The following is a 22,654-nucleotide window of genomic DNA, read 5'->3' as shown; positions in this document are numbered from 1 at the left end:
CTGTATATAGATATAAACAGATTTTTTTTTTAAGGTAACAGAAACACAGTTCATATTTTCAGGTGATTATACACTAAAGAATACATACTTTTAAATATTCTATTCAATTTTTGCCAATATATCCCCCTACACCCTACACACTGGAAGAGAAGTACTTAGTTACATCCAATCACACACTCAAACAAGCACTCAGTGTATCTGGACCAAAGCCAAGCGCAGACTTCTTTCCTGTACGTGGGGAAATCCCAACAAATAATAGCTGTTAAAAAGGGGAGTGGTTTGTGCAACAAATGCAACTTTAATACCTACAATACCATTTAGTGAGCGTTAGGTACATTCAGTTCTGAGACAGCGACGCTTCCTCCTGCAGATGTTCCAGGGGTGACATATAGCTTGACCTTTAACAGGTGTGTAAAACTGTAAATGATTATGTTTTTGTGCATTTATAAAGAAAATATCACATATAAATGTTACAAAACAGAGAGAGTACAACTGCTTCCTTTATGGAAAACAGACAGAAAAATATTTGCTTAGTGATATAAAACCTTTTTTTCTTTGCTATGTGAGTATTAATATTTAAAGTTTGCTCAGCAGTTCAGTTACTGATTGACTTATAAAGGCTGTGGCTTCGCTTATGTGTGCAGTGCACTCAGTTTATTTGCATATTAACTGACCTTTAGTACCTCGTTTACTGTTTTAGGAGTAGACTATAAACTTAATAATGGCATATTGTTTTTAATATGTGCAACTCTTTGCAGATCATCATTTACTTTATACTTGCTTTTCTTTAAAATATTATATCCTAATATAAGTTATAGACCATTTACTGTGTAAATCAGCTTGAAATGTAATGCATAACAATAGTGATCAAACTAAATTTACCTTTTAGCATTCATTCCAGGATCAACTTTAATTCAGTAGCACAAAATGTTTAAGACCTTTATTTTGAAACTGACAGGCCTCGCCCTCTTCACCTGTCAACCAGGAAGTTGAGCCAGGTGTGGGTCATTTTGTGTGGCAGTTGTTCGTCATTTCTGCATTTCTGGTCTTGCGGCGACGTGAAGGAAGGTGCAGGAAGTTGAGTCAGCTATTTTCATATCCCACCTTGTTTCTGACACTTGACTAGGCCGTGTTGACAGCCACTTTACACTCCAGGTGTGTGACACGGTGTTAATAAATGAATACTTAAACATGTTGGATCAAAGAGGGAACGAGACCAGAAGGAGCCAGATTCTGCCCATGGAGACCAGCTTCAACCACAACAATAAAGGTTAGTTCTTATCACTGGTAATCGGATACACACGTTCACCACTTTCAATGTGGGGAATTGAAACCACACTCTCTAATCCTGTTGTTCCTGAACATTTGATTCCACTTGCATTGTTTTCAAGACTCAGGAGAACCAGGAAGTGCTGTGTGTTTAATCTGCGCCACTGCTGGCATTCGAGGGCACGTCACAACATGACTTTGACCCTGTGCTTGTTTTAAACACCAGCTTTAAAGTTTTTATATTAAGCTGTTGGCCTTTTAGCAAAGTGTGTGGGAATACTACGACAGCAGAATCCTCAACGAGGATCTGCTTGTTGTTTTGAGCAGTGTTACCTGACATGTTAATAATCACACTGAACTTTGAATTTATGCCCTTTTAATCCCAATTTTTAGGACGGTGTGACTGCCAAACAGCAGTCTGACAACTCATTTACTATCAGTGGTGGAAAGTAACTAAGTACATTCACTGTACTAAGTGAATACTTAGTAGTTTACTTTATACTTCCGCTCCACCACATCTCAGAGGAAAATATTTTACTTTTTACTCCATTTCAGTTATTTGATAATTTAACAAATTCAGATTAATAATACAAAAATAAATTAAATTTAAAATTAAAATTTAACATTTAAAATAGATGATATTTAAAAGAAAAAATAAATACAAAAAAGAATAGAAAATGCCAAAGACAAGATTTTAAAAGCAGAGGCAATAAATTACGAGGCACCATTACATAAAAGTGGTGATGGTGTTGATGAAATGAGATCAGATGAGATGAAGAGGGAGCTGAGAATCTGGATGTGAAGAGGAGCAGGCTTTTGACGAGCTCATCCTGGGCTCTGGATAAGGTGACTGGAGGTGAATGGGGTGGAGGAGGGTATAATGATTCTGTCTAAAATGCCAGCTGACAGGAGCAGAGAGGAGAACAGATGTAAAGTTTGGCAGCAGCGACATGAATAGCTGAAGGAGATCGTGGCAACATTTGATTGGAGGAAGAGGTGTGAGTGAGATAGAGGGTTAATTGTGAATGGATGTAGCCTAAAAAAAGTCTTCCTGATTAAAATTTCGCTGAGCTTATTCTGAAGTGGGTCATTCTGCATCATGGCTACTTTGCCTTTGTTACTTTGAAGCTGATACTTTTGGACTTTTACTCAAGTAAATTGTGAATACAGGACTTTTACCTGTACTTTTAGTACAGGTAAGTATTAGATCTGAGTACTTCTTCCACCACTGTTTAATTCACTGGAACTTGATGCAAAGTTCAACAATTAAAATTACAGTTTTTAAGGTATTTTTTTTGCTGCCAGAGATGCACCAAGTCATTGTTTTGCATGTCACAAGTAAGTCTCGAATCCCAAGTCAAGTTCCAAATCCTAAACTTTGAGTTTGGAGCCCTGAACAAATCATAATGCGCTCTTTACCACGTCATGCAGTTTTAACAACAGTTTTAAATCATGAATACTTTTTAAACATTTGTATTTATTTGTTAAAACAGGTTTGTTGGAGGTTGTTGTATCTTTATTTGTACAACAATGGGAAATCAGATAAGAAAGACATGATGTAACATGTGTAAAGTTTTGGATCCTATAGATCCATTGTGTACTAGCCTTTTAAACCGGAGGCTACTGTTTTAAAAGTGTACAGACAGTGTCCCAGTGGTCTTCCAGCCCCTTATCAAAGTCTTTAACAGACATGCAGCCCGTACGACGTTAAGCAAGTCCAGGTATTTCTTGAATTAGTCTCTTAGTAGATAAGCAACCCAACGTCCACAGGCGATCAACAGTGACTCCAACATTATTGTCGAGGTATGTCAAAGTCTTGAGTCATTGGTGTTAAAGTTTTTTGATTTAGTCAAGCTACAGTTAGCTTCCCATTGCAGGCTTAAATGGACAAGGAGACAAAAGAGTTTTTAAGGTGGTAAAGCCTGCACTGGGGGACTCTAAAGTGTCTGCCTGAGGGGAGAAGTTGGTACTTGTGATGAGGACGTGGGCAGGGTCTGATCGAATCTTCTGGGCCTGTCTGATAATGGTTTGCTCAAAGATGGACTGAACTGTGGCATGCTGCCTGACTCCCATGTGATCTGGGCCTTCAGTTGGACACTTAGGTCACCAAACCAGGCTGAGATGCTGTACTGCAGGATGCTCTATATGGCATGGTAGGAGAGGAGCGACACTTTCTGGTTGACTCCAAAGACCCTCAGCCTGCAAAGGCAGTGTAAGCGCTGTCTGACCCCGAGTGCAGACCTTATCTATCTGAGCACTCCACGTTAGTTCATGGTCGATGTGTATGCCAGGTATTTTTATGATTCAATCTGGGCCATGTTTTGGTCATGGATAACCACTGGTGAATGGTTTCTACTGCATGTGAGTAATGTGACTGATTTCAACACTCAGCCACTCCTATTCAAGATGGTTTCTCTTTGTTACAAACCTGTTTGCCTGATTAAAGTCTACTTACTGAAACGTTGCAGCATTAAAATCTTTGTTTTGGCAAGTTAGGCAGCGGGCGGGAGTTTTTCTACAAGTCAAGCCGAGTCTAAAATCCTTAAATTTGTGACTCAAGCCCACACCTTTGCTTGCCACCACTTTTTTACATCAGCTCCACTACATTTCAGAGGGAAATACTGTTTCTTTTGCAGATAAATTATTTAAGACTTGACATTTCATTTAAACACCAATTTATTTTGGAAGTATTAACAAGCTGATAATATTATAACACTCACTTCTCCATTTTTCTAGGGTATGAGAACTTTATTTTACTTAAGAGCAATTTTGAATGCAGGACTTTTACTTTTATTTTTGTTTTTACAGTGTATGTGTGTGTACTTGGTGTCACTTAAGTAAAGGATGTCAGCTCCCACGCATGTGTTTGCCAACTACTTCTGATGTATGATGTAAATTTACGATTGTTTAACTGTCACTTTCCCCCCCTCAGGCCTTTTTATCACTGATCTCAGACCGCCTGAGTACGTCCACGCTGTGCACAAGAAGACAGTGAAAGAGCTGCTGCTGATGAGACGCGAGGTGAGTCACAGGTCAAACCGGTATTTGTACAAGAACATGACAAGACAAGTGTAGTTCAAGTTTTATACTAAGGTTTGGATTTCACAGAATATATTGCAATCAACTTATTACTCATGTTTTATCTGTTAATTTCTTCTTGAGTGTGTTGCCTGTCTTGCTTAGTTTACAAGGAGAGACAAAGTTTGTTCAGTATGAGGAAGCAGTAGAGCATTCCTTCACTCCACTGATAGGCAGCAAAGTCCAGGTTCTTAGTATGCATATCATTTACAGCACACGTGGGTGGGTAAAAAAAAAAAAAAAAAAGACTATGCCACATTACAGTCAAGCTTTAGTAAAATAAAAGTGTTTCTATTATATATTAATGACGTCAAGTTTTTAAAAATGATCCCACTATTTAATACTCCGGAGAGGATTCACAGCTGCTTTTGACGGAGATCACAACAGAAATTAATAAACCAAGAAGGTGGTTTGACAAAAAACAAATGATGTTATTTGGAAATTGAAAAATTGATACATATACGTGCAAATGAAGATAGATAATGTTGATATAGAAGTGTGAACATCCTCAGATCCACAGACCCTGGGATGATGTGTTTGCTCAGTGACTGCCTCACTGATGTTAAAAGCTGGATGGCAAAACAATTTCTTCAGCTGACTCAGACAAAACAGAGATTGTTGTCATCAGTCCCCTGTTGGATAATATCAAACCTGTTGCAGGAAATCTTGGAGTCTGGTTTGACAAAGATTGTGCAATCATGTTTTTATCATCTTTGAAATATTTAAAAATTTTGATCCATTTTAACTTTTAAAGACACAGAGACAGTACTACACACATTCATCTCTGCATGCCTGGGTCACTACAACAGCCTCTTTTCCTGCCTGAATCAAAAATCTATTAATCAACCTCAGACTGTACAGAGTTCAGCTACCAAGAGACATGATCACATCACTCCAGTTTCAGTCCCTTTACACTCGCTCCCAGTATGTTTCAGATTTTAAGATTGTACTGATTACTTTTAAGGCTCTTCATGGTCTCTCTCCCAGCTATATCCCCATACGTACCAGGAAGTACTGTGTGGTCCTGCAGGCAGAGGTCTTTTGTCTGTCCCAGAGGCCCATGGGAATCAGGTCAGCCAAATCGGTGGTCTCTTTAATGTCCCTTCTTAAAACATGCTTTTATTTGAGAGCCTTTCCTGATACTGAAAATAAACACTATAAATGATAATAAAGTCCCAATGTCCTACATTGAGCTAATGATTAATTCCCAATGTCTTCAACTGAGTTCTTTCTAAGGAGTTTGTTATTGTTGCTAAAATTGGTCAAATTTGTATGGCATATCAAACTACTAATATTATTCATCATAAATAAACAAGTTTCAACCATAAAATGTGATCAGGTTTTGGACCTTGTTCACTTTTGTGTTGGGATCAGCTGCAGACTGACTTGGCAGATATGGCTGCCTTCTTGTTTTTACATGGATGAGTGTATTGTGGTCTTACTACCACTAGATGGCACAAAAGTGTCTAAGCAGAATGAAATATAAGGTCCAGTAAAACCAAAAATGTAATTTCCTCTAATGAGGACACAGGGTCTCAGGAGGATACACATTACACATATAACCAAAAAGTAGTTTGGGAAAGTTGTTGACAATTTCCTTTTTAAATGAGGCAAGAACACTGAGAAGTAGGAAGAATTATGTAAGTGCACACTTTTCCTTGCTCCTTGTTGAGCATGTCTGTTGATGTTTTGTTTTGTTTTGCTCAAAATATGCTTGGAAATATTTTTCTTTCAGAAATGGAACCACTCACAGGACGAAATCTACCCGGTCCATAAATTCAAATCTCCAAAATCTGAAGCTCCTGTCAGTGACCTGAGTCCTCACCAGTGGGACCCTCCAGGACCAGGAAATATATTTGATATTACAAATCATGTCCCTGCTGCTTCTCCTGAAAATGGACACATTCCTCCACAACAAATGCAACATCAAGCTCTGCAGGGACCAGCGGCTCCGACTGCTGAAGTGAAGACTTTATTTGACTGGCAGATACAGAGAGAGGGACAGAGGGTTGGAGAAGTGTCTCCTGAGACGCTGAGCATGCAAGATGCAGATGGTGACACGTATGTATTATAAAGTTTAGAGCTAAAAGTAACAGATAAATGGTTAAAACAAATGCAAACCGAAACACTGATACATAAACATCATTTGTTTATGTTTTCCATCATTCATTTGTTTTGTTTTTCTTCTCCATCTGTTAGAGCTCTCCACATCGCAGTGGCACAAGGTAAACGGGCTCTGGCTTATGTGCTTGCTACAAAAATGGCTCAGTGTGGCTCTGTGGATGTGAAAGAACATAATGGCCAGGTACAAATTCTTAACAAGCTTCTTCATCTCAATTATTAGCGCACATGTAACGAGACTAACATGTTGTAAAACCCTTCTCTTTGAACACAGACAGCTCTTCAGATAGCAGCCGCCACCAATCACCACTTAATAGTCAAGGATCTATTGGAACATGGAGCACAAGTCGACACTCGTGACCTGTGGGGTCGTTCTCCTTTACACTTGTGTGCCGAGAAGGGACATTTTCTCAGTCTTCAGGTAAGATTTAACTGTGAGTGCATCAACACAAGTCACGTTCAAATGTCACTGATTCGACATCAGTGTAGCACCGACTAAAATGTTGATGCAGCGTGTTTGATTTAAACCTAAAACATTAATTTTGACTCCCTTTTTGAAGGCCTCCATCCGTCATTCAATTTTTACTTTATACTTTTTACTTTGTAATCATATACGATACGTGCGTACCATTACAGGCTTCATTGGTATGACATTTAACATGTGCTGCCAAACCCCAAAACAATTAAGAGACAGTGAATGAAACAAATGAAAAAATCTTTAAAAGAAAATTTAATAGAATCACAGTAATAATAAATTCATGTGTATGACTGTATCCATTTCAGGGTTTATAATGTTTTTTTTGTTTCATGTAATTTGTAATACTTTTTACTCTCTTTACTCTCTAAACTGCTTGTTAAGTAAAAAATACCTCAAAGTTAAGTTGAATTTTAGGGATCGTTATTTTAATTGATTTTTTACTGACATAAAATGAAGATGCCATTGATTACAGCTGAGCAGAATAAGTGAATATTATGTGGGCTTAATTACTCGAAGTTCAATTTTTGAGCAGTCTGCAATGCTCAGCAATCACCACTGGGTGTCATCATATCCCTCATTCCTTTCTTCCATCCCCATACTCCCAAGAAAACAACAAAAAACAAAACAAAACAAAACAAAATAAAGAAATAAACTAAAATCTAAAAAATAAAACAAAGTAAAATAAATAACATTAAAAAAAGTATACTTAACAGTGGCATAAATATAGAACAGTGCAGTCAGTACAGTTGCACTAGAGCCCATGAGGTGGGGGCCCACAGAGAGAGTAGGCCCTCCAACAATGTGTTGGGTGGAGAACGGGCCCTTGTGAGTGATTGTCACCTTGAAAATATGCCTGTGTTCAATGAAGAACTTTTTTTATTTTTGTAAAACAAAATGACATACTTATTCTACAACTATGACGCATGATAGCGTGCACTAGGGCCCATCGTAACTCCTTTACGCCATTGATACTCTCAGCCTTCCATCAGCAGAGTGATCACACTAACAATGACACTTTCACAATCAGCAGTTCATTTCATTTCCACTGGGTGTCCACACCTTGCAGGCTCACAAAAGGGTCTGTGACAACCAATCTGTTAAAAAAAAAAAAAAAGCATTATACCACACCTCCTCACTAAGGTAAACGTTTCTGTCTCTTCTTTGCTCTGAAAACTTTTCTAAATCACTCCAACAACAATGTATTCCAGATTGTTCCTTGTGTTGTAATATATTTTTCTTTCTACACTGTCTTGATTTCTGTTTAAACTTCTTCCCACAGAGCATCTGGAGGACCCTGATGGGCAGTGGGCAGCTGATCGATATTGAAATGTTCAACTATGATGGTGAGTGTGTTTTATTTATGTTAAAACCTGGTATTTATGATGCTTCTGTAAAGTGTCTTTGTGATTAAATGCTGCTGTTCTCTGTCTGGAGGTTTAACCCCGCTGCATGCAGCAGTCCTGTCTCACAACGCTGTTGTTAAAGAGCAGAGGAGTCTGGAGAATCTTTGCTCATACATGGCAAAGGAGCTGGTGCAGAAGACACAGATGTATGTGGAGTGTATAAGAACTCTGCTGCTCATGGGTGCCTCCTGTGGGACAAAGGTAACTATTAAAACTAATCGGGAGAATTTGACTTTGGTCCATATGAGTTTACAGAGTTTTTTAAACTTCTGAGTTATTATAAACTGTTCTGAGCAAAACATGATGCTGAATTTAGCAGCAGACTTCAGTAATATAAAAGAAATAACTTTTGGCATTCATTGTTTTATATGATATAAAGGACGGTAAATCAGTAACACATTCTCAGCCCTAAATTACATATCATTTCTGCAGGATCTAAAAAGCGGACGGACGTGTCTTCACATAGCTTCCGAGGAGGCAAATGTGGAGCTGCTTAACATTTTCCTGGACCTGCCATCTTCACTGTCAGTCGTAAATGTTAAGGTAAGTTGTTTTGTCGTAACAGAATCAAAGTGAAATGAGTGCAACACACACACTGCTGTGTAACATAAAGTGTAACTGTATGTTGCAGACATTCAGTGGGAACACGGCCCTGCACATTGTCAGTTCTCTGCAAAATCACAAAAGTCAAGTGGAAGCAGTGAAGCTGCTGATGAGAAAAGGAGCGGACCCTGGGACCAGGAACTTTGAAAATGAAATGCCGTCTCAGCTGGTGCCTGAAGGACCCACCGGTGACAAGGTACGCTGTGTGAATTCATGACTACAACAAAGGTAATGCTGAAATGTGAGACATTTGAAAACATACTGTAACCTGAGTATACAAGAATATTGAGACAATTAACCAACAAAATAAGTCACATTATCAACAAACATTAATGATTATAAATTATAGTTTGTGTTGTCTGAGAATCTACCCGATCAGTTTGATAGACTGAGTGATGATTTGAGTTCTGTCTTGTTTTCCAGGTGCGGCAGATCCTGAAAGGAAAATATTTTCATGTTTAAATGAAGCTCAAAAACGCTGTCAGTCAGACAGTCCAGTCTATCTTATTATTATTTGCCAAAACCAGGCAGATGCTGGTTGTTTCTGTGAAACATGTCAAATTGTTCATTACCATGTAATGCTTAAGGAGAAAGTGAGGATATTATTTGTGTTTTTGTTGTTGTTTATCAGCCTTTTTCATTTAAGAGGTAACTTTATTAACTGTATTTTTTAACCTTGACTGATGGAACAACAGTTTTTGAAACTGGTCCAATGTAACCAGTCGGCCATAGCACCTTAATTTTTGAAAGCCAAAAAGGGGGTCCAGGTTGAAAAATACCAAACTTGCTCTTTAAGCTGATACATCCAGATTGCTATACAATGAGCTAACATGCTCCGTAAATCTGTATTTGTTGTGTTTTGGATGATGATTTATGATTATTGCTGAAGCAGTCAATCCTGTTTGAAGAAATTTCACTGCTAAATTTTACATTTTTGGTTTATTTAGTTCAGTCGAAAGTAGAAATGTTATGCTGAATATCATTTACATTAGCGGTTAGCATGCTGTAGTTTATTTTAAAATCATTCTATTATGGTGTCACTAAAGTTATGTGTGTGTATAATAATGTACATTTTCCTCAAAGGTTTAATATTTTAGTTCAGGTAGAAAACATAGATGTTCAATCACTGGACTGACATATTCTGACACTACTGTACTGCATTGTTTTGTCAAAACATTGTGTGATGTTATGACATGAAATTTATCACTTGAATCATCAGAAGAGATTTGTTAGTTTTGTTTTGTTGATGGGTATGGGAATGTTCTGCAACAAGTCATATTTTGCCGTACTTTTTCTTTTTTGGTGTTCATAAAGTCAAAATAATGTAGATTACAAAAAGTTATTAAACATTTTATTGTGAAATACATAGTGCTGACACATTTAGAGTAACTTTTTTAGTGAAAAGCTCATTTTGAATTTGATGTTTTTCTTAAATGCAGATGCTTTTCCTACATTTGTAAATGTTTGTTTTAATCTGAATGTCTAAAATGATCAATGTACCAAATGTCTTAGCTTGGGATCAATGAAGGTTTATATCTTAAGTTTGTATGTTTAGCTGGGGTTTGTACATTTAGCTGGGGTCTGTTTCAACTCTGAGTCTGACCCTGAACTGTGAGTTGACTAACCCTGAATTCTGGGTTTCTGAACAGCTGACCAGAGTCAGTTCAGTCAACTCTGAATATGTTCAGTCTGAGTTCAGCTCGTGCAGTGAATGAAAAAAGCCATCATCAAGTCTACGATTCACCATGGCGACATGTCAATAAAAGGCAGAACCTCCATTTTAATTTGATGGACGTAGACATATCAATGCATGAATGTGCTGATTAATCTAAATAAATTGTGTTAATAGGAATGTTATTTTTCTTATAAGATTTTTGTTATGGATCAAATATTGTTGGAAAAGAAAAGCAGCCCTCTAGAAGCCATGATTTTCCTTCATGTTATAAAATGTGTTATTAATTTAGTTTATTTTAAAGGAATAACACACAGTTTTCTCTTTTTATTATGTTCATTCTTGCCAAATTTGTTTAGGCCTATATTATTTTGATATAGCACTCTTCACTGAAAAAACGAAAAAACACAAAGACATAAACAGAGACTACAACATTTGTTCTGATGGAAATAATTGCAACGCCAGTGTTCATGTAGTTATTGTTTTATTTATTAGCTTTTGTACATTAAGTTTAATTTCTGTAATGTTTTTATTTTCTGCCTACAAACTTAATTAAATCACATGTCCAACGTTCTTTTTACTTTAGAGCTAGGTTGCTCTAAGGCCACACTGATTGGCACCGGATACACCTGAGAGGACAAACGGGCTCCTTCTAATCACTGAAGTTACACTGAAAACTAGTCTGAAAATCATTGTCGAACCAACGATTGACATATTATACTATGATATTTTTGATATACTATACTATGACTTTTTTGGACATATTATACCATGACAATTTTTTGGCATGCTATACTATGACCTTTTTATGACCTACGAAACTCTGACCTTTTTTTGACGGACAATACTATGAACTTTTTTTGACATACCATGACATTTTTTTCACATACTATACTATGACCTTTTTTTTTTGACATTGTACCATGACATTTTTTTAACATGCTATACTATGACCTTTTTTTGACATAATATGCTGACTTTTTTTGATATGTTATACCATGACATTTTTTTGACGTGCTATACTATGACCTTTTTTGACATACTATACTATGGCCTTTTTTTGAAATAGTATACCATGACACTTTTTTGACATACTAAACTATAACCTTTTTTTGACAGACGTACTATGACTTTTTTGACATATACTATGACATTTTTTTTTGACATACTATACTATGATCTTTTTTTGACATACTATACTATGACTTGTTTGACATACTATACTATGACTTTTTTGACATATTATACTATGACATTTTTTTGACATATTGTACCATGACATTTTTTTAACATACTATACTATGCCTTTTTGACATATTATACTATGACGGTTTTTTTTGACATACTATACTATACTATGACCTTTTTTGACATGCTAAATTATGACCTTTTTTTGACAGATGTACTACGACTTTTTTGACATATTATACTATGACTTTTTTTGACATACTATACTATACTATGACCTTTTTTTTTGACATTGTACCATGACATTTTTTGACATACTATACTATGACTTTTTGGACATATTATAGTATGACCTTTTTTTTGACATATTGTACCATGACATTTTTTTAACATACTATACTATGACCTTTTTTGACATACTATACTATGACTTTTTGACATATTGTACTATGACTTTTTTTTTGACATACTATACTATACTATGACCTTTTTTGACATATTGTACCGTGACATTTTTTAGCATACTATACTATGACCTATTTATGACATACTATACTATGACCTTTTTTTGACAGACTTACTATTACTTTTTTGACATATTATACCATGACCTTTTTTTGAAATATTATACCATGAACTTTTTTTTGGACATACTATGCTATGACTTTTTTTGATATATTATACCATGACATTTTTTTGACATGCTATACTATGACCTTTTTTTGACATATTATACCATGATATTTTTTGACATATTATACCATGACATTTTTTGACATACTATATGTTGGGAATAGAATGATTTTATGTGTTTTACTATCAGTTGTGTTTCACTATATAAGTTTTAGATATGTGAACAATGAGAATACTGAGATGATTTCAGCTGATCTGAATGTGTTTGCTTTGCAGAAGTGGAGAAGTACAGGAGAGGAAGAGACATGAAGTCTGAGGAGCACATATCGCAATGCTTAGATAATTAGTTTCATATATGGTAAAAAGAATAGAAAGTGATGTACAGATAGTAAGGTACAGCACGTGTAGGGAGTTGTGTTGAGTCAGATTAACATGAGGCAGGGGCGTGGTGTGGTGAAGGAGGAAGTGGAACTGCCAATGAGAAGAGGACAACGCCTTGCGTGCACAATGACACTCTGTTACGCTCAAATATACTGGGTCAGGGAAAGGACAGGAGGTCAGACTTCGTGAACTGACACACCTTTGTTGTTCGTCAGGGACGTGAAGTTGAGACCCAGAGCTCTGTAATTTTATTCCTTTACTGCTTAATAAACTACATTAACTGAGACCGAATATCTTCTCCTATTGCTTCATTAAAGAACACGCAGGACTGAGCTCACACATAGCACATTAGAGAGTAGGATGAGACTCTTAGTCCAACATATACCATGACTTTTTTTGACAGACTATACTATGACTTTTTTGACATATTATACTATGACTTTTTTTGACATACTATACTATGACCTTTTTTTTTGACATATTGTATCATGCCATTTTTTAGGCATACTATACTATGTCCTGTGACTGTTGTCATAATTTATATAAGTTTGTGTTTCCGTGCATGTTTTGTGTGTGTGTTCTGTTTTGTGTATGCAAATAGGTGTGTGCCACAACGGATTGGTGGATTGATTAGCTCCTCGTTCCTGACTGGCTGCAGCTGAGGGTGATCGGCTTTTAAATTGCCAAAATGGCGGTTGTGGGTGAGCTAGCAGGCAGACCTCACCTTCCTCCTCTCCCAACCGGCCACACAGTGTAGTGTTGTAATGTAGTGTTGCAGTACTGTAGTATTATCGTGAACCACCATTTGGTATATATTGTTAAATAGTAGGGGTGGACTGCCAGTTTTGTTCCTCACCCTTTTTCTCCTGTTTATTTAGTTAGAGAGGTAAGTTTTTGTCATTTGTTTCTTATTATTTGGTTAGGGGTTTTTTTTGTTTTGTTTGTTATTTTGGCCTTAGTCGACCCTGACGTTATTTCTCTAAATTCTGTTATTCGATTTATTGTAATAAATCCACATTATTTGTTTGTATCATTGTGGCTATGGGGAAGATGGGGCCTTTCATGTTGTGTCTCAGACACCCCTAGGCTGGGCATAACAGTGCGCCAGAATCTTAAAGCCAAATCTAATATCTTAATGTTAAAGTACAATGATGGCAAAATGCTTGAAAATGTTGAAAAAATTAAATATCTTGGTGTCTGGATTGACTCAGAACTCAATCAATCAATCAATCAATCAATCAATCAATCAATCAATCAATCAATCAATTTTATTTATACAGCCCAATATCACAAATCACAATTTGCCTCACAGGGCTTTACAGCATACGACATCCCTCTGTCCTTATGACCCTCGCAGCGGATAAAGAAAAACTCCCCAAAAAAACCCTTTAACGGGGGAAAAAAAAAAAACGGTAGAAACCTCAGGAAGAGCAACTGAGGAGGGATCCCTCTTCCAGGACGGACAGACGTGCAATAGATGTCGTACAGAACAGATCAGCATAACAAATTAACAGTAATCCACATGACACAATGAGACAGAGAGAGAGAGAGAGAGAGAGAGAGAGAGAGAGATGCAGGTAATGACAGTAGCTTACAACAACATTATTCATTCATTCATCTTCTAACCGCTTCATCCTCTTGAGGGTCGCGGGGGGGCTGGAGCCTATCCCAGCTACATCGGGCGAGAGGCAGGGTACACCCTGGACAGGTCGCCAGACTATCGCAGGGCTGACACATAGAGACAGACAACCATTCACGCTCACATTCACACCTATGGACAATTTAGAGTTATCAATTAACCTAGTCCCCAATCTCCATGTCTTTGGACTGTGGGAGGAAGCCGGAGTGCCCGGAGAGAACCCACGCTGACACGGGGAGAACCACGCCCGGGATCGAACCGGCAACCCTCTTGCTGTGAGGCGAGAGTGCTAACCACCACACCACCGTGCCGCCCCAACAACATTATTGAAAGTAATAATATTATAGTTCTGACTACTGTGGTACAATATGTTGAAAGTATGTATTAATATCTGGCAGTATACATGTGTGACAATAGTCGTGTATAATAACAGTAGAAGTATGACTAATGACTAATGATGGCAGCAGCAGGAGGCATCTGGCAGGACCACGGCAGCAGCACAACCACACACGTCACACTGTCCAGGCACCGCTGCGATATGAGTTAATCTGAGAGACAGTGGAGCACAAAGGCTCCGGAGAAGAAGCTGAGTTAGTGACATAACTCACTTTCAAAACTCATATTGAACATATTGTCAGGAAAGTTAATTTTGGTGTCGGTGTTTTGTATTACAACAAACATTGTTTTACGGTTAGTGTTAAATTAAACCTCATCACTCAGCTGATATTGTGATATTATGTTGACAACCTCATGAATAAATCAATGTAATACAACAGACAAACCAAATGCTGCCAAAACTGTCTGTCATTTACAACAGACTTTGCAGATTTATACTAGGCTGCTCTTTTTTCACACACCATTGTACAATGTTCTACACTCTAGGATGGCTACCCCTAGACATGAGACGCCAATTTCATTGGTTTCAATTTATTTTTAAATGTATTAATTTTAATTATCCTTATTGTTTGAAACAATTTCTCATCCCCTGTACATCAAACTCTTCATTAAGAAGTTCTGATCATTTACTTTTTCAAGATCCTTTTGTAACTAAGGAAGTTGGCAAAAAAGCTTTCATGTTCTGAGCACCCTCCGAGTGGAATAACTTACCAGTAACTATTCGTTCCGTGTCATCATTTCCCTTATGTAAAAAATTCTGTTCTCTCATCTCAAACCTAATTGTTTTTGTTTTCATTAAAACTCTCGCTGTTTTGTTTTGTTTTGCCTTGTTTTGCTGCTATTGTGTATTTTTGATTTTATTAATTTGGTAGATGAAGGTTGTAATATTTTTTTGTTGTCTCTGTTGTTTGTTTTGTTTGGTATCAGATTGTTTGTCAATGTTTGTTATGTAACCGTTATAGTGTATATATGTTGTGTGTGATTTACTGTCAGTCTTGATTTGTTTGTTAGGACCCCCTCGAAAACGAGATGATGCATCTCAAGGGGTTTATCCAACCCTACCAACCCTACAATAAATTTCTTCAATAAAAGTCATATATTGGAAAAATCATAGTGTAGTATGTCAAACAAATTGCTAAACAGGTCATATGATAGTATGTCAAAAAAGTAGAGTATGTTGAGAAAAGTCACAGTATAGTATGTTGAAGAAGGTCATATGACCTTCTTCAACATACTATACTGTAGTATAATATGTTGAAAACTGCTTAAAAGGTCAGAGTAGAGTAAGTCGACAAAACTGCTAAAAGAAGGGTTAGTATAGTATGTCCAAAAACGCCATAGTAGTGTGACAAAAAGAAATTAGAGTATGTCAAAAAAGATGCTACAACAGTCATAGTAACAGTTATAGTATGATATGTTAAAAAAGTCATAGTATGTTGAAAAAACTGCTAAAAAAGGCGAATGTCAAAAAAAAAATGCTAAAAAAGTCATAGTATAGTATGTTAAAAAAACTGCTAAAAAGTCATATTATAGTATGTAAAAAAAAACAGCTGAAAAAGTCATAGTATAGTATGTTAAAAAACTGCTAAAAAGTCATAGTATGTTAAAAAAAAACTGCTAAAAAGTCATAGTATAGTATGTAAAAAAAACAGCTGAAAAAGTCATAGTATAGTATGTCGACAAAAACTGCAAAAAAGTCATAGTATAGTATGTTAAAAAAAAACTGCTAAAAAGTCATAGTATGTTAAAAAAAACTGCTAAAAAGTCATAGTATAGTATGTTAAAAAAATTGCTAAAAAGTCATATTATAGTATGTTAAAAAAACTGCTAAAAAGTCATAGTATAGTATGTCAAAAAAAAACAGCTGAAAAAGTCATAGTATAGTATGTCGACAAAAACTGCAAAAAAGTCATAGTATAGTATGTCGACAAAAACTGCTAAAAAAGTCATGGTATAGTATGTTAAAAAAAACTGCTAAAAAGTCATAGTATAGTATGTTAAAAAATCCTGCAAAAAAAGTCATAGTATAGTATGTTAAAAAAAAACGGCTAAAAAGTCATATTAGTATGTTAAAAAAAAAACTGCAAAAAAGTCACAGTATAGTATGTTAAAAAACTGCTAAAAAGTCATAGTATAGTATGTTAAAAAACTGCTAAAAAGTCACAGTATAGTATGTTAAAAAAAAACTGCTTAAAAGTCATAGTATAGTATGTTAAAAAAACATGCTAAAAAGTCACAGTATAGTATGTTAAAAAAAACTGCTAAAAAGTCATTGTATAGTATGTGAAAAAAGTCATAGTATAGTATGTTAAAAAAAACTGCAAAAAGTCATAGTATAGGATGGTAAAAAATGCAAAAAAAAGTCATAGTTTTTTGTTAAAAAAAATGCTAAAAAAACCCCTCATAGTATAGTATGTTAAAAAAGTCATAGTATAGTATGTTAAAAAAACTGCAAAAAAGTCATAGTATAGTTTGTTAAAAAAAAGTCATAGTATATTATGTTAAAAAAGCTAAAAAAGTCATAGTATAGTATGTTAAAAAATGCTTTAAAAAAGTCATAGTATATTATGTTAAAAAATGCTAAAAAAAAAAAAAGTCATAGTATATTATGTTAAAAAATGCTAAAAAGTCATAGTATAGTATGTTAAAAAATGCTAAAAAAAAAAAAAAAAGTCATAGTATAGTATGTTAAAAAAGTCATAGTATATTATGTTAAAAAAAAGCTAATAAAAAAAAAAGTCATAGTATAGTATGTTAAAAAAGTCATGGTATAGTATGTTAAAAAAAACTGCAAAAAAGTTATAGTATAGTATGTACATCTTGTTATATGGTCATCAGTGACTTCAAGAGCAAACAACTCAAAACATATCTTTGTAACATAGACTATAGCTCACAGCTTTCCTTCATATGTGAGGTTAGGTTAGGTTACTTTATTCATACCCGTAGGTAGATTTGTTTTGCAGTGAGTCAACATCCATTCATCCATACATACAGTACAACATTAACCATAACAACCAAAAGAGAAAAACATGATAAAGATAAAAGATAAAACTGCTCCATAGCTCAAGGCTACACCAATAAACACACAGATTTCCTAGGACACAAAGTTACCAAGATAAAAATAGCTATTGAACCAAGGATATAATAAATATAATAAAATGTATGTTATGTTTGTGTATATGTATTTTTTATTACTTGATTAATTATTGATTGATAAATTTATTTATTATTTTCTTTTCTCCTTGAATGAGTGTTGTATCTTTTTTTTTGGTTCACCTTTCTTTTTTACTATCTATTGAAGCACACATACACACTTGATACACACTAGACTCATGTCAGCATCACTCCCCACTAGAAATTAGAAATTATGATATAGAAATAGTGATAAATAATAAAAATAACAAAACGTACAAGTAATAAATAAGTGAATAGTGGCTCAAAGATAATACTTGGGGGGACTTGGTGATCCTTCCGCGCCAGGCTATGCAGAGGAGGGAGGCAGGGCAATGTAAGAATCAGGGGAAGAAAGAGTAGGGTTTTATTTTTATGGTACATCTAGGTAGGACAGTATAGAGTTTAATTTACCCAACTGTTAATTTAACTCATTTAGCTATTGTCCCTCCTTCCAACCAACGAACGCAAACAATATGACGTATTCCTCTTTGTTTCTTTTTAACTTAAGTTTCCTTGATTTACACCTATACCTTCTGATCCAGGCTATGCAAAGGAGAGAGGCAGGGCAATGTACGTAGTAGGTAATGTAAGAATCAGGGGAAGAAAGAGTAGGGTTTATATTTTGATGGTACATCTGTAGGTAGGACAGCTGTAGAGTTTTATATATATATATATACACACACACAAAACTAACAAAAAGTTGTATATAAATAATGTAGATTAGAAAAATTCATTTATTGTGAAAGACAGTGCTGCAGGTAATTCAACTCAAAAAATTAGGTCTCTCTAAATAGTTAAAAAATAATCTTGAATACATTTGTTTATGAAAAATATATTCTTTTCCAACACTTTGTCAATGTTTGTTTTAATCTGAACGTCTCAAATGATCAATACACCAAATTTATCGGCTGGGGATCAATAAGGGTCTCTCTCTTCTTAAGTTTGTTTATGTCAAACCAGATATCACCTGGAAAACACTTATTTTTAACTATCTAGATCTATAAATCACCTTTTAGAAACATTGCTTCTTTGACCTTATGGTATGTCAGCTGTGATGTTTCAGCTGCCGTTACTCCATCCCTCACTCCTTTCTCATGCTATGCCTCGCCCTACAGGTTGTGTTTATACCACACACAACTGGGTGAGAAATTTGTGAGGCTGTGTCACATAGAGGAGAAGGAAAGGGTGACACAATCCAAAAAATTCACCAAAGAAAGACATAGTGAAAGTCTGACCTGACTCAAACAGCTCAGAGTGTGTAACAGATCAGTCAAATATTCAAATTTATTTTTGGATTTGTTTCCAAAACATCAACTGACATGATTACAGTCTTCTTCCAGTTAAACCTGGCCTGTTTACACTGTCAACACCTGGAATAAGGAGGCACTAACAGAACACATTTACAGTTGGATGATGAAATTCCAGAAGGATTAATGTACAGAGTGATGGCAGCAGTCACAAGCAGTCCAGGGAATGATCTTCTGTCAACAACTGAACGATGATGATATCACGTCAAATATAAATACAGTAAAAGATGATGAAGAGCCATGATAGTTTTAACTTGAGAGTCTCTTCTCTTGGTCTCGGCTGGCTCAATCCAACACAAACACCTCAGCTCTGAGATCCTCATGTCCACGTGGACTTGCTTTGACTCATTTCTTTTTCTTGTCCTGCGTGCCAGTGAACCACTGGTCCAGCAGCTTCTTGCTGTAGTAAATCTGCCAGCCGTGCACCTGCACAGCGATGACGATCACCAGGTACATGACCGACACGGCGGAGAAGCCAAAGATGAAGCGGTAGGCTTTGCCGTGCCGATAGAGCTGCTGTGCCACAGGGAACATTTCCATGCTGCCGTAGATCAGCGGGGCCACACAGAACAGCCCGGCGCTGATCATGGAGATGACCAAGTAGCTGATGTTGTTGCGAGGCAACGCCAAGAAGCTGAACACTGTGGGTATTAAACTCAGGAGGTAGGGGTACTCCCACTGATATGGAGAGGCTACGACCTTGTGGGACACCAGGCTTAGCTGGCTCACTGTCACCTGAGAAAAGATGAACACAGAGTCACAACTAGCTCAGCTGTTACAACTGTCAGTCAATCTCCACACTTTTATTTAAGTTCTACAATTACCTGAGCTGCCATCAGCACCCAGATCAGCACGTGGACAATGTTGAGTTTACGGATTTCAGACTTCAGGGCAACACTGCACAATGCAACAGATGGTACAGTCAAACACAAAGCAGTAAGATTTATGAGTTCATTGAACTCATAGATGCATTGATGATGAATTCTCTTAATCAAATTATAACAGACCTTTATGTAATATCTAATTTTACCTCACATACTTTCATAAAACGACACACTGAAATAAGTATGACCGACAAAGAGGCCAAAAAAAAAAAAAAAAAAAAAAAAAAAGGGCACCTTTTTTTCAGCATTTTGATCTTGATAAAAATGGAACTGGACATACCATTGCTTATCTTAATTATATGGATGAAACAGAGCTACTGATTTTCCTCCGATAGAAATTTGAATTTTTTCCTCTGTACACAAATACAAAACACCATACAGACATCTCGCTCACCATCGGTTACCCACATTAACATGGCCTCCCTTTGACCTACCATAGTTACATGGCAGTTTTCCATAGGACAACTTAAAAACATGAGCCATTTGTGTTGAGATGTGAATATAAATTAGTCCCAAAGCAACGGAAAGATGCAACAGATCTCAAGAAAAGGGTAAATTATTCCAGTAAGATATCACTCCATTACTTTCATGTTTGAATGAACCTACCTCATTTGATAGTGTGAGGCAACCCGCTCCCGGTGCTGATAGTCGCTGCCATCTGTGCCTGTTGCTCTCGGACCTGCTCGAGAAGCCATGGTGGATATCTGGAATAAGTTGTGACATAGTTGTTTTAATGGGGTCCATGTCATTGGTTCGACAGCCCATTGGTTCGACATCCCATTAGTCCGACTGTCCGTGGTGCTGACCGGCTTGAGGCGGAGCAGGCTCACGGCTTATGTGTTTGTCACTTTCTTTTTCATTTTAACCCACACCATGATCTTTTCCTGACCCTAACCAAGTGGTTTTTGTGCCTAAACCTAACCAGACCTTAACCACAGGGCATCATGATGATTTCGGAACGGACTTCGGAACAATGAGTTTAATATGGTCGGAACAATGGGCTGTCGAACCAATGGGCAGTTCCCGTTTTAATGTCAAACTCTAAACCATTGATAGCCCGATGAAACAGAGATGAAGATAATATAAAATAGTGCGCTGCAGATTGCATAGCATTACCACAAACAACACAAAAACATGAATCACCAGCTTCAGTAAAATCAAACATTAACGTTGTAAGCTTCACAGCTGCAGCACTACTGTGATTCTTCCATGCACTTGTCATTTGCTAGCGTTGCTAACTTAGCATAGCTAACGTGTAGCAGATGCCTGACTTGTCATGTCCTCTTGATTAACGCGTCAGTCCAAAGTGTATCCGCAAAAGCTTCGCTTCACTTCAGCAGCAATCATGAATGGTGACAGGTTGAGTTAAATAGTCTGTGAATGGCATAAGACAGCTGAGCTACCAAGCTAATGCTAGCTAATGGTTAGCTACTTTAACGTTAGGTCACACAGACGGGCGTGTTAGCTTGGTAGCTTGAGATAAATAGCAAGCTAAGTTGCCAAACTGTCACATAACATTAGTAGGGCACATACGAGATTAACTATAGCACTTACGCTTTATTTGTTGTTGCTCATAAAAAGCATTAAACTGTAGAAAGGCTGCGTTAACCGATGAAACAGGGAAACAGAGGTTAGCAACTGCAGCAGGAGGGGAAACTGGAGGAAGTATGACGTTTAAACTCTGATTGGCTAGGCTTATTCTCGCGTTCTCTCGCAAATTCCCGTTACTTCTCGCCCAACCAGCACATGGAAAACATTCAACACAAGGGATCACATTTATTACTTTGTTACAGTGACATATTGGATAATTTGAGACTTGATAATTGTGCATTGTAACTATTCAATACTGTCAATGTCTTTTCCTCAATTAAAGGGGGGATTTCTTTCCCTTTTTCCCCAATGTGGAGTTGGTAAAAAAAAATGTCAAATCTAATGTGGGCAGCGGTGAAAGGTAGCAAGTACTGTACTTAAGACTTAAGTACAGTTTAGAGGTAATTGAGTATTTATTTTTATGCTACTTTATACTTACATGCTAGGTTTGGCTCCATATATTATCAAATTGTTTCTCTTTGTTGCTGTCTCCCAAAATTGTCCTTTCAATACACAGATAATATTTGGTTTTCCATTCTTGAAGTATAGATGCTTCCTCATTTTTCCAGTTTTGCAATATGTGCTTCTTATAAACTTATGGTGAGAAAAGCATTTGCCATCCTGTTGGGTATCTTTAATTTCCAAACATTTTGAAAGAGACAAATTGGTGGTCAAAAAACTACTGCACCATTGCAAGTTCTTAAAATCCATCTTTCAATATTTTCCCCAAGTCTCTCTAATTTTCTCACAGTAAATGGCATAAGGGAGTCACTCTGAGAACCACATTTTTAACATTTATCTGAGGTGCCAACACCACTGGTAGTCATTTTTGCTGGGA

At 36.5% G+C, this 22,654-nt stretch overlaps 2 protein-coding genes across 4 annotated transcripts; one reads left to right on the top strand and one right to left on the bottom strand.

Annotated features, from left to right (window-relative positions):
- The first annotated feature begins 1,014 nt into the window (after positions 1 to 1,014).
- On the top strand, positions 1,015 to 13,110 carry nfkbiz (nuclear factor of kappa light polypeptide gene enhancer in B-cells inhibitor, zeta). Of its 3 annotated transcripts, none has more exons than XM_049570336.1 (11): positions 1,015 to 1,270; positions 4,202 to 4,290; positions 5,335 to 5,418; positions 6,083 to 6,408; positions 6,547 to 6,652; positions 6,743 to 6,889; positions 8,226 to 8,289; positions 8,381 to 8,550; positions 8,782 to 8,892; positions 8,981 to 9,148; positions 12,722 to 13,110. In XM_049570336.1, exons 1-11 carry the CDS (start codon positions 1,192 to 1,194, stop codon positions 12,752 to 12,754), a joined length of 1,377 nt encoding a protein of 458 aa, XP_049426293.1. In that variant the 5' UTR covers positions 1,015 to 1,191; the 3' UTR covers positions 12,755 to 13,110. The 3 variants fall into 3 exon arrangements, with proteins under 3 accessions (XP_049426293.1, XP_049426292.1, XP_049426294.1); XM_049570335.1 differs by lacking the exon at positions 12,722 to 13,110 and adding an exon at positions 9,376 to 10,804; XM_049570337.1 differs by lacking the exons at positions 5,335 to 5,418; positions 12,722 to 13,110 and adding an exon at positions 9,376 to 10,804.
- Positions 13,111 to 18,751: 5,641 nt separating this feature from the next.
- LOC125885025 (protein jagunal homolog 1-B) lies at positions 18,752 to 21,906 on the bottom strand. Its single transcript, XM_049570389.1, has 4 exons — positions 21,781 to 21,906; positions 20,833 to 20,930; positions 20,167 to 20,239; positions 18,752 to 20,077 (listed from the first exon to the last, which is right to left on the bottom strand). The coding sequence occupies exons 2-4, from the start codon at positions 20,919 to 20,921 to the stop codon at positions 19,688 to 19,690; spliced, it is 552 nt and encodes a 183-aa protein (XP_049426346.1). The 5' UTR covers positions 20,922 to 20,930; positions 21,781 to 21,906; the 3' UTR covers positions 18,752 to 19,687.
- Between the last annotated feature and the right edge of the window lie 748 nt (positions 21,907 to 22,654).

This window comes from Epinephelus fuscoguttatus, linkage group LG24 (genome assembly GCF_011397635.1).
Source record: "Epinephelus fuscoguttatus linkage group LG24, E.fuscoguttatus.final_Chr_v1".
In the NCBI taxonomy this organism is placed as follows: Eukaryota; Metazoa; Chordata; class Actinopteri; order Perciformes; family Serranidae; genus Epinephelus; species Epinephelus fuscoguttatus.
Note: the sequence above shows the minus strand (reverse complement) of the source record. Positions and strands in the feature narration are given on the sequence as shown.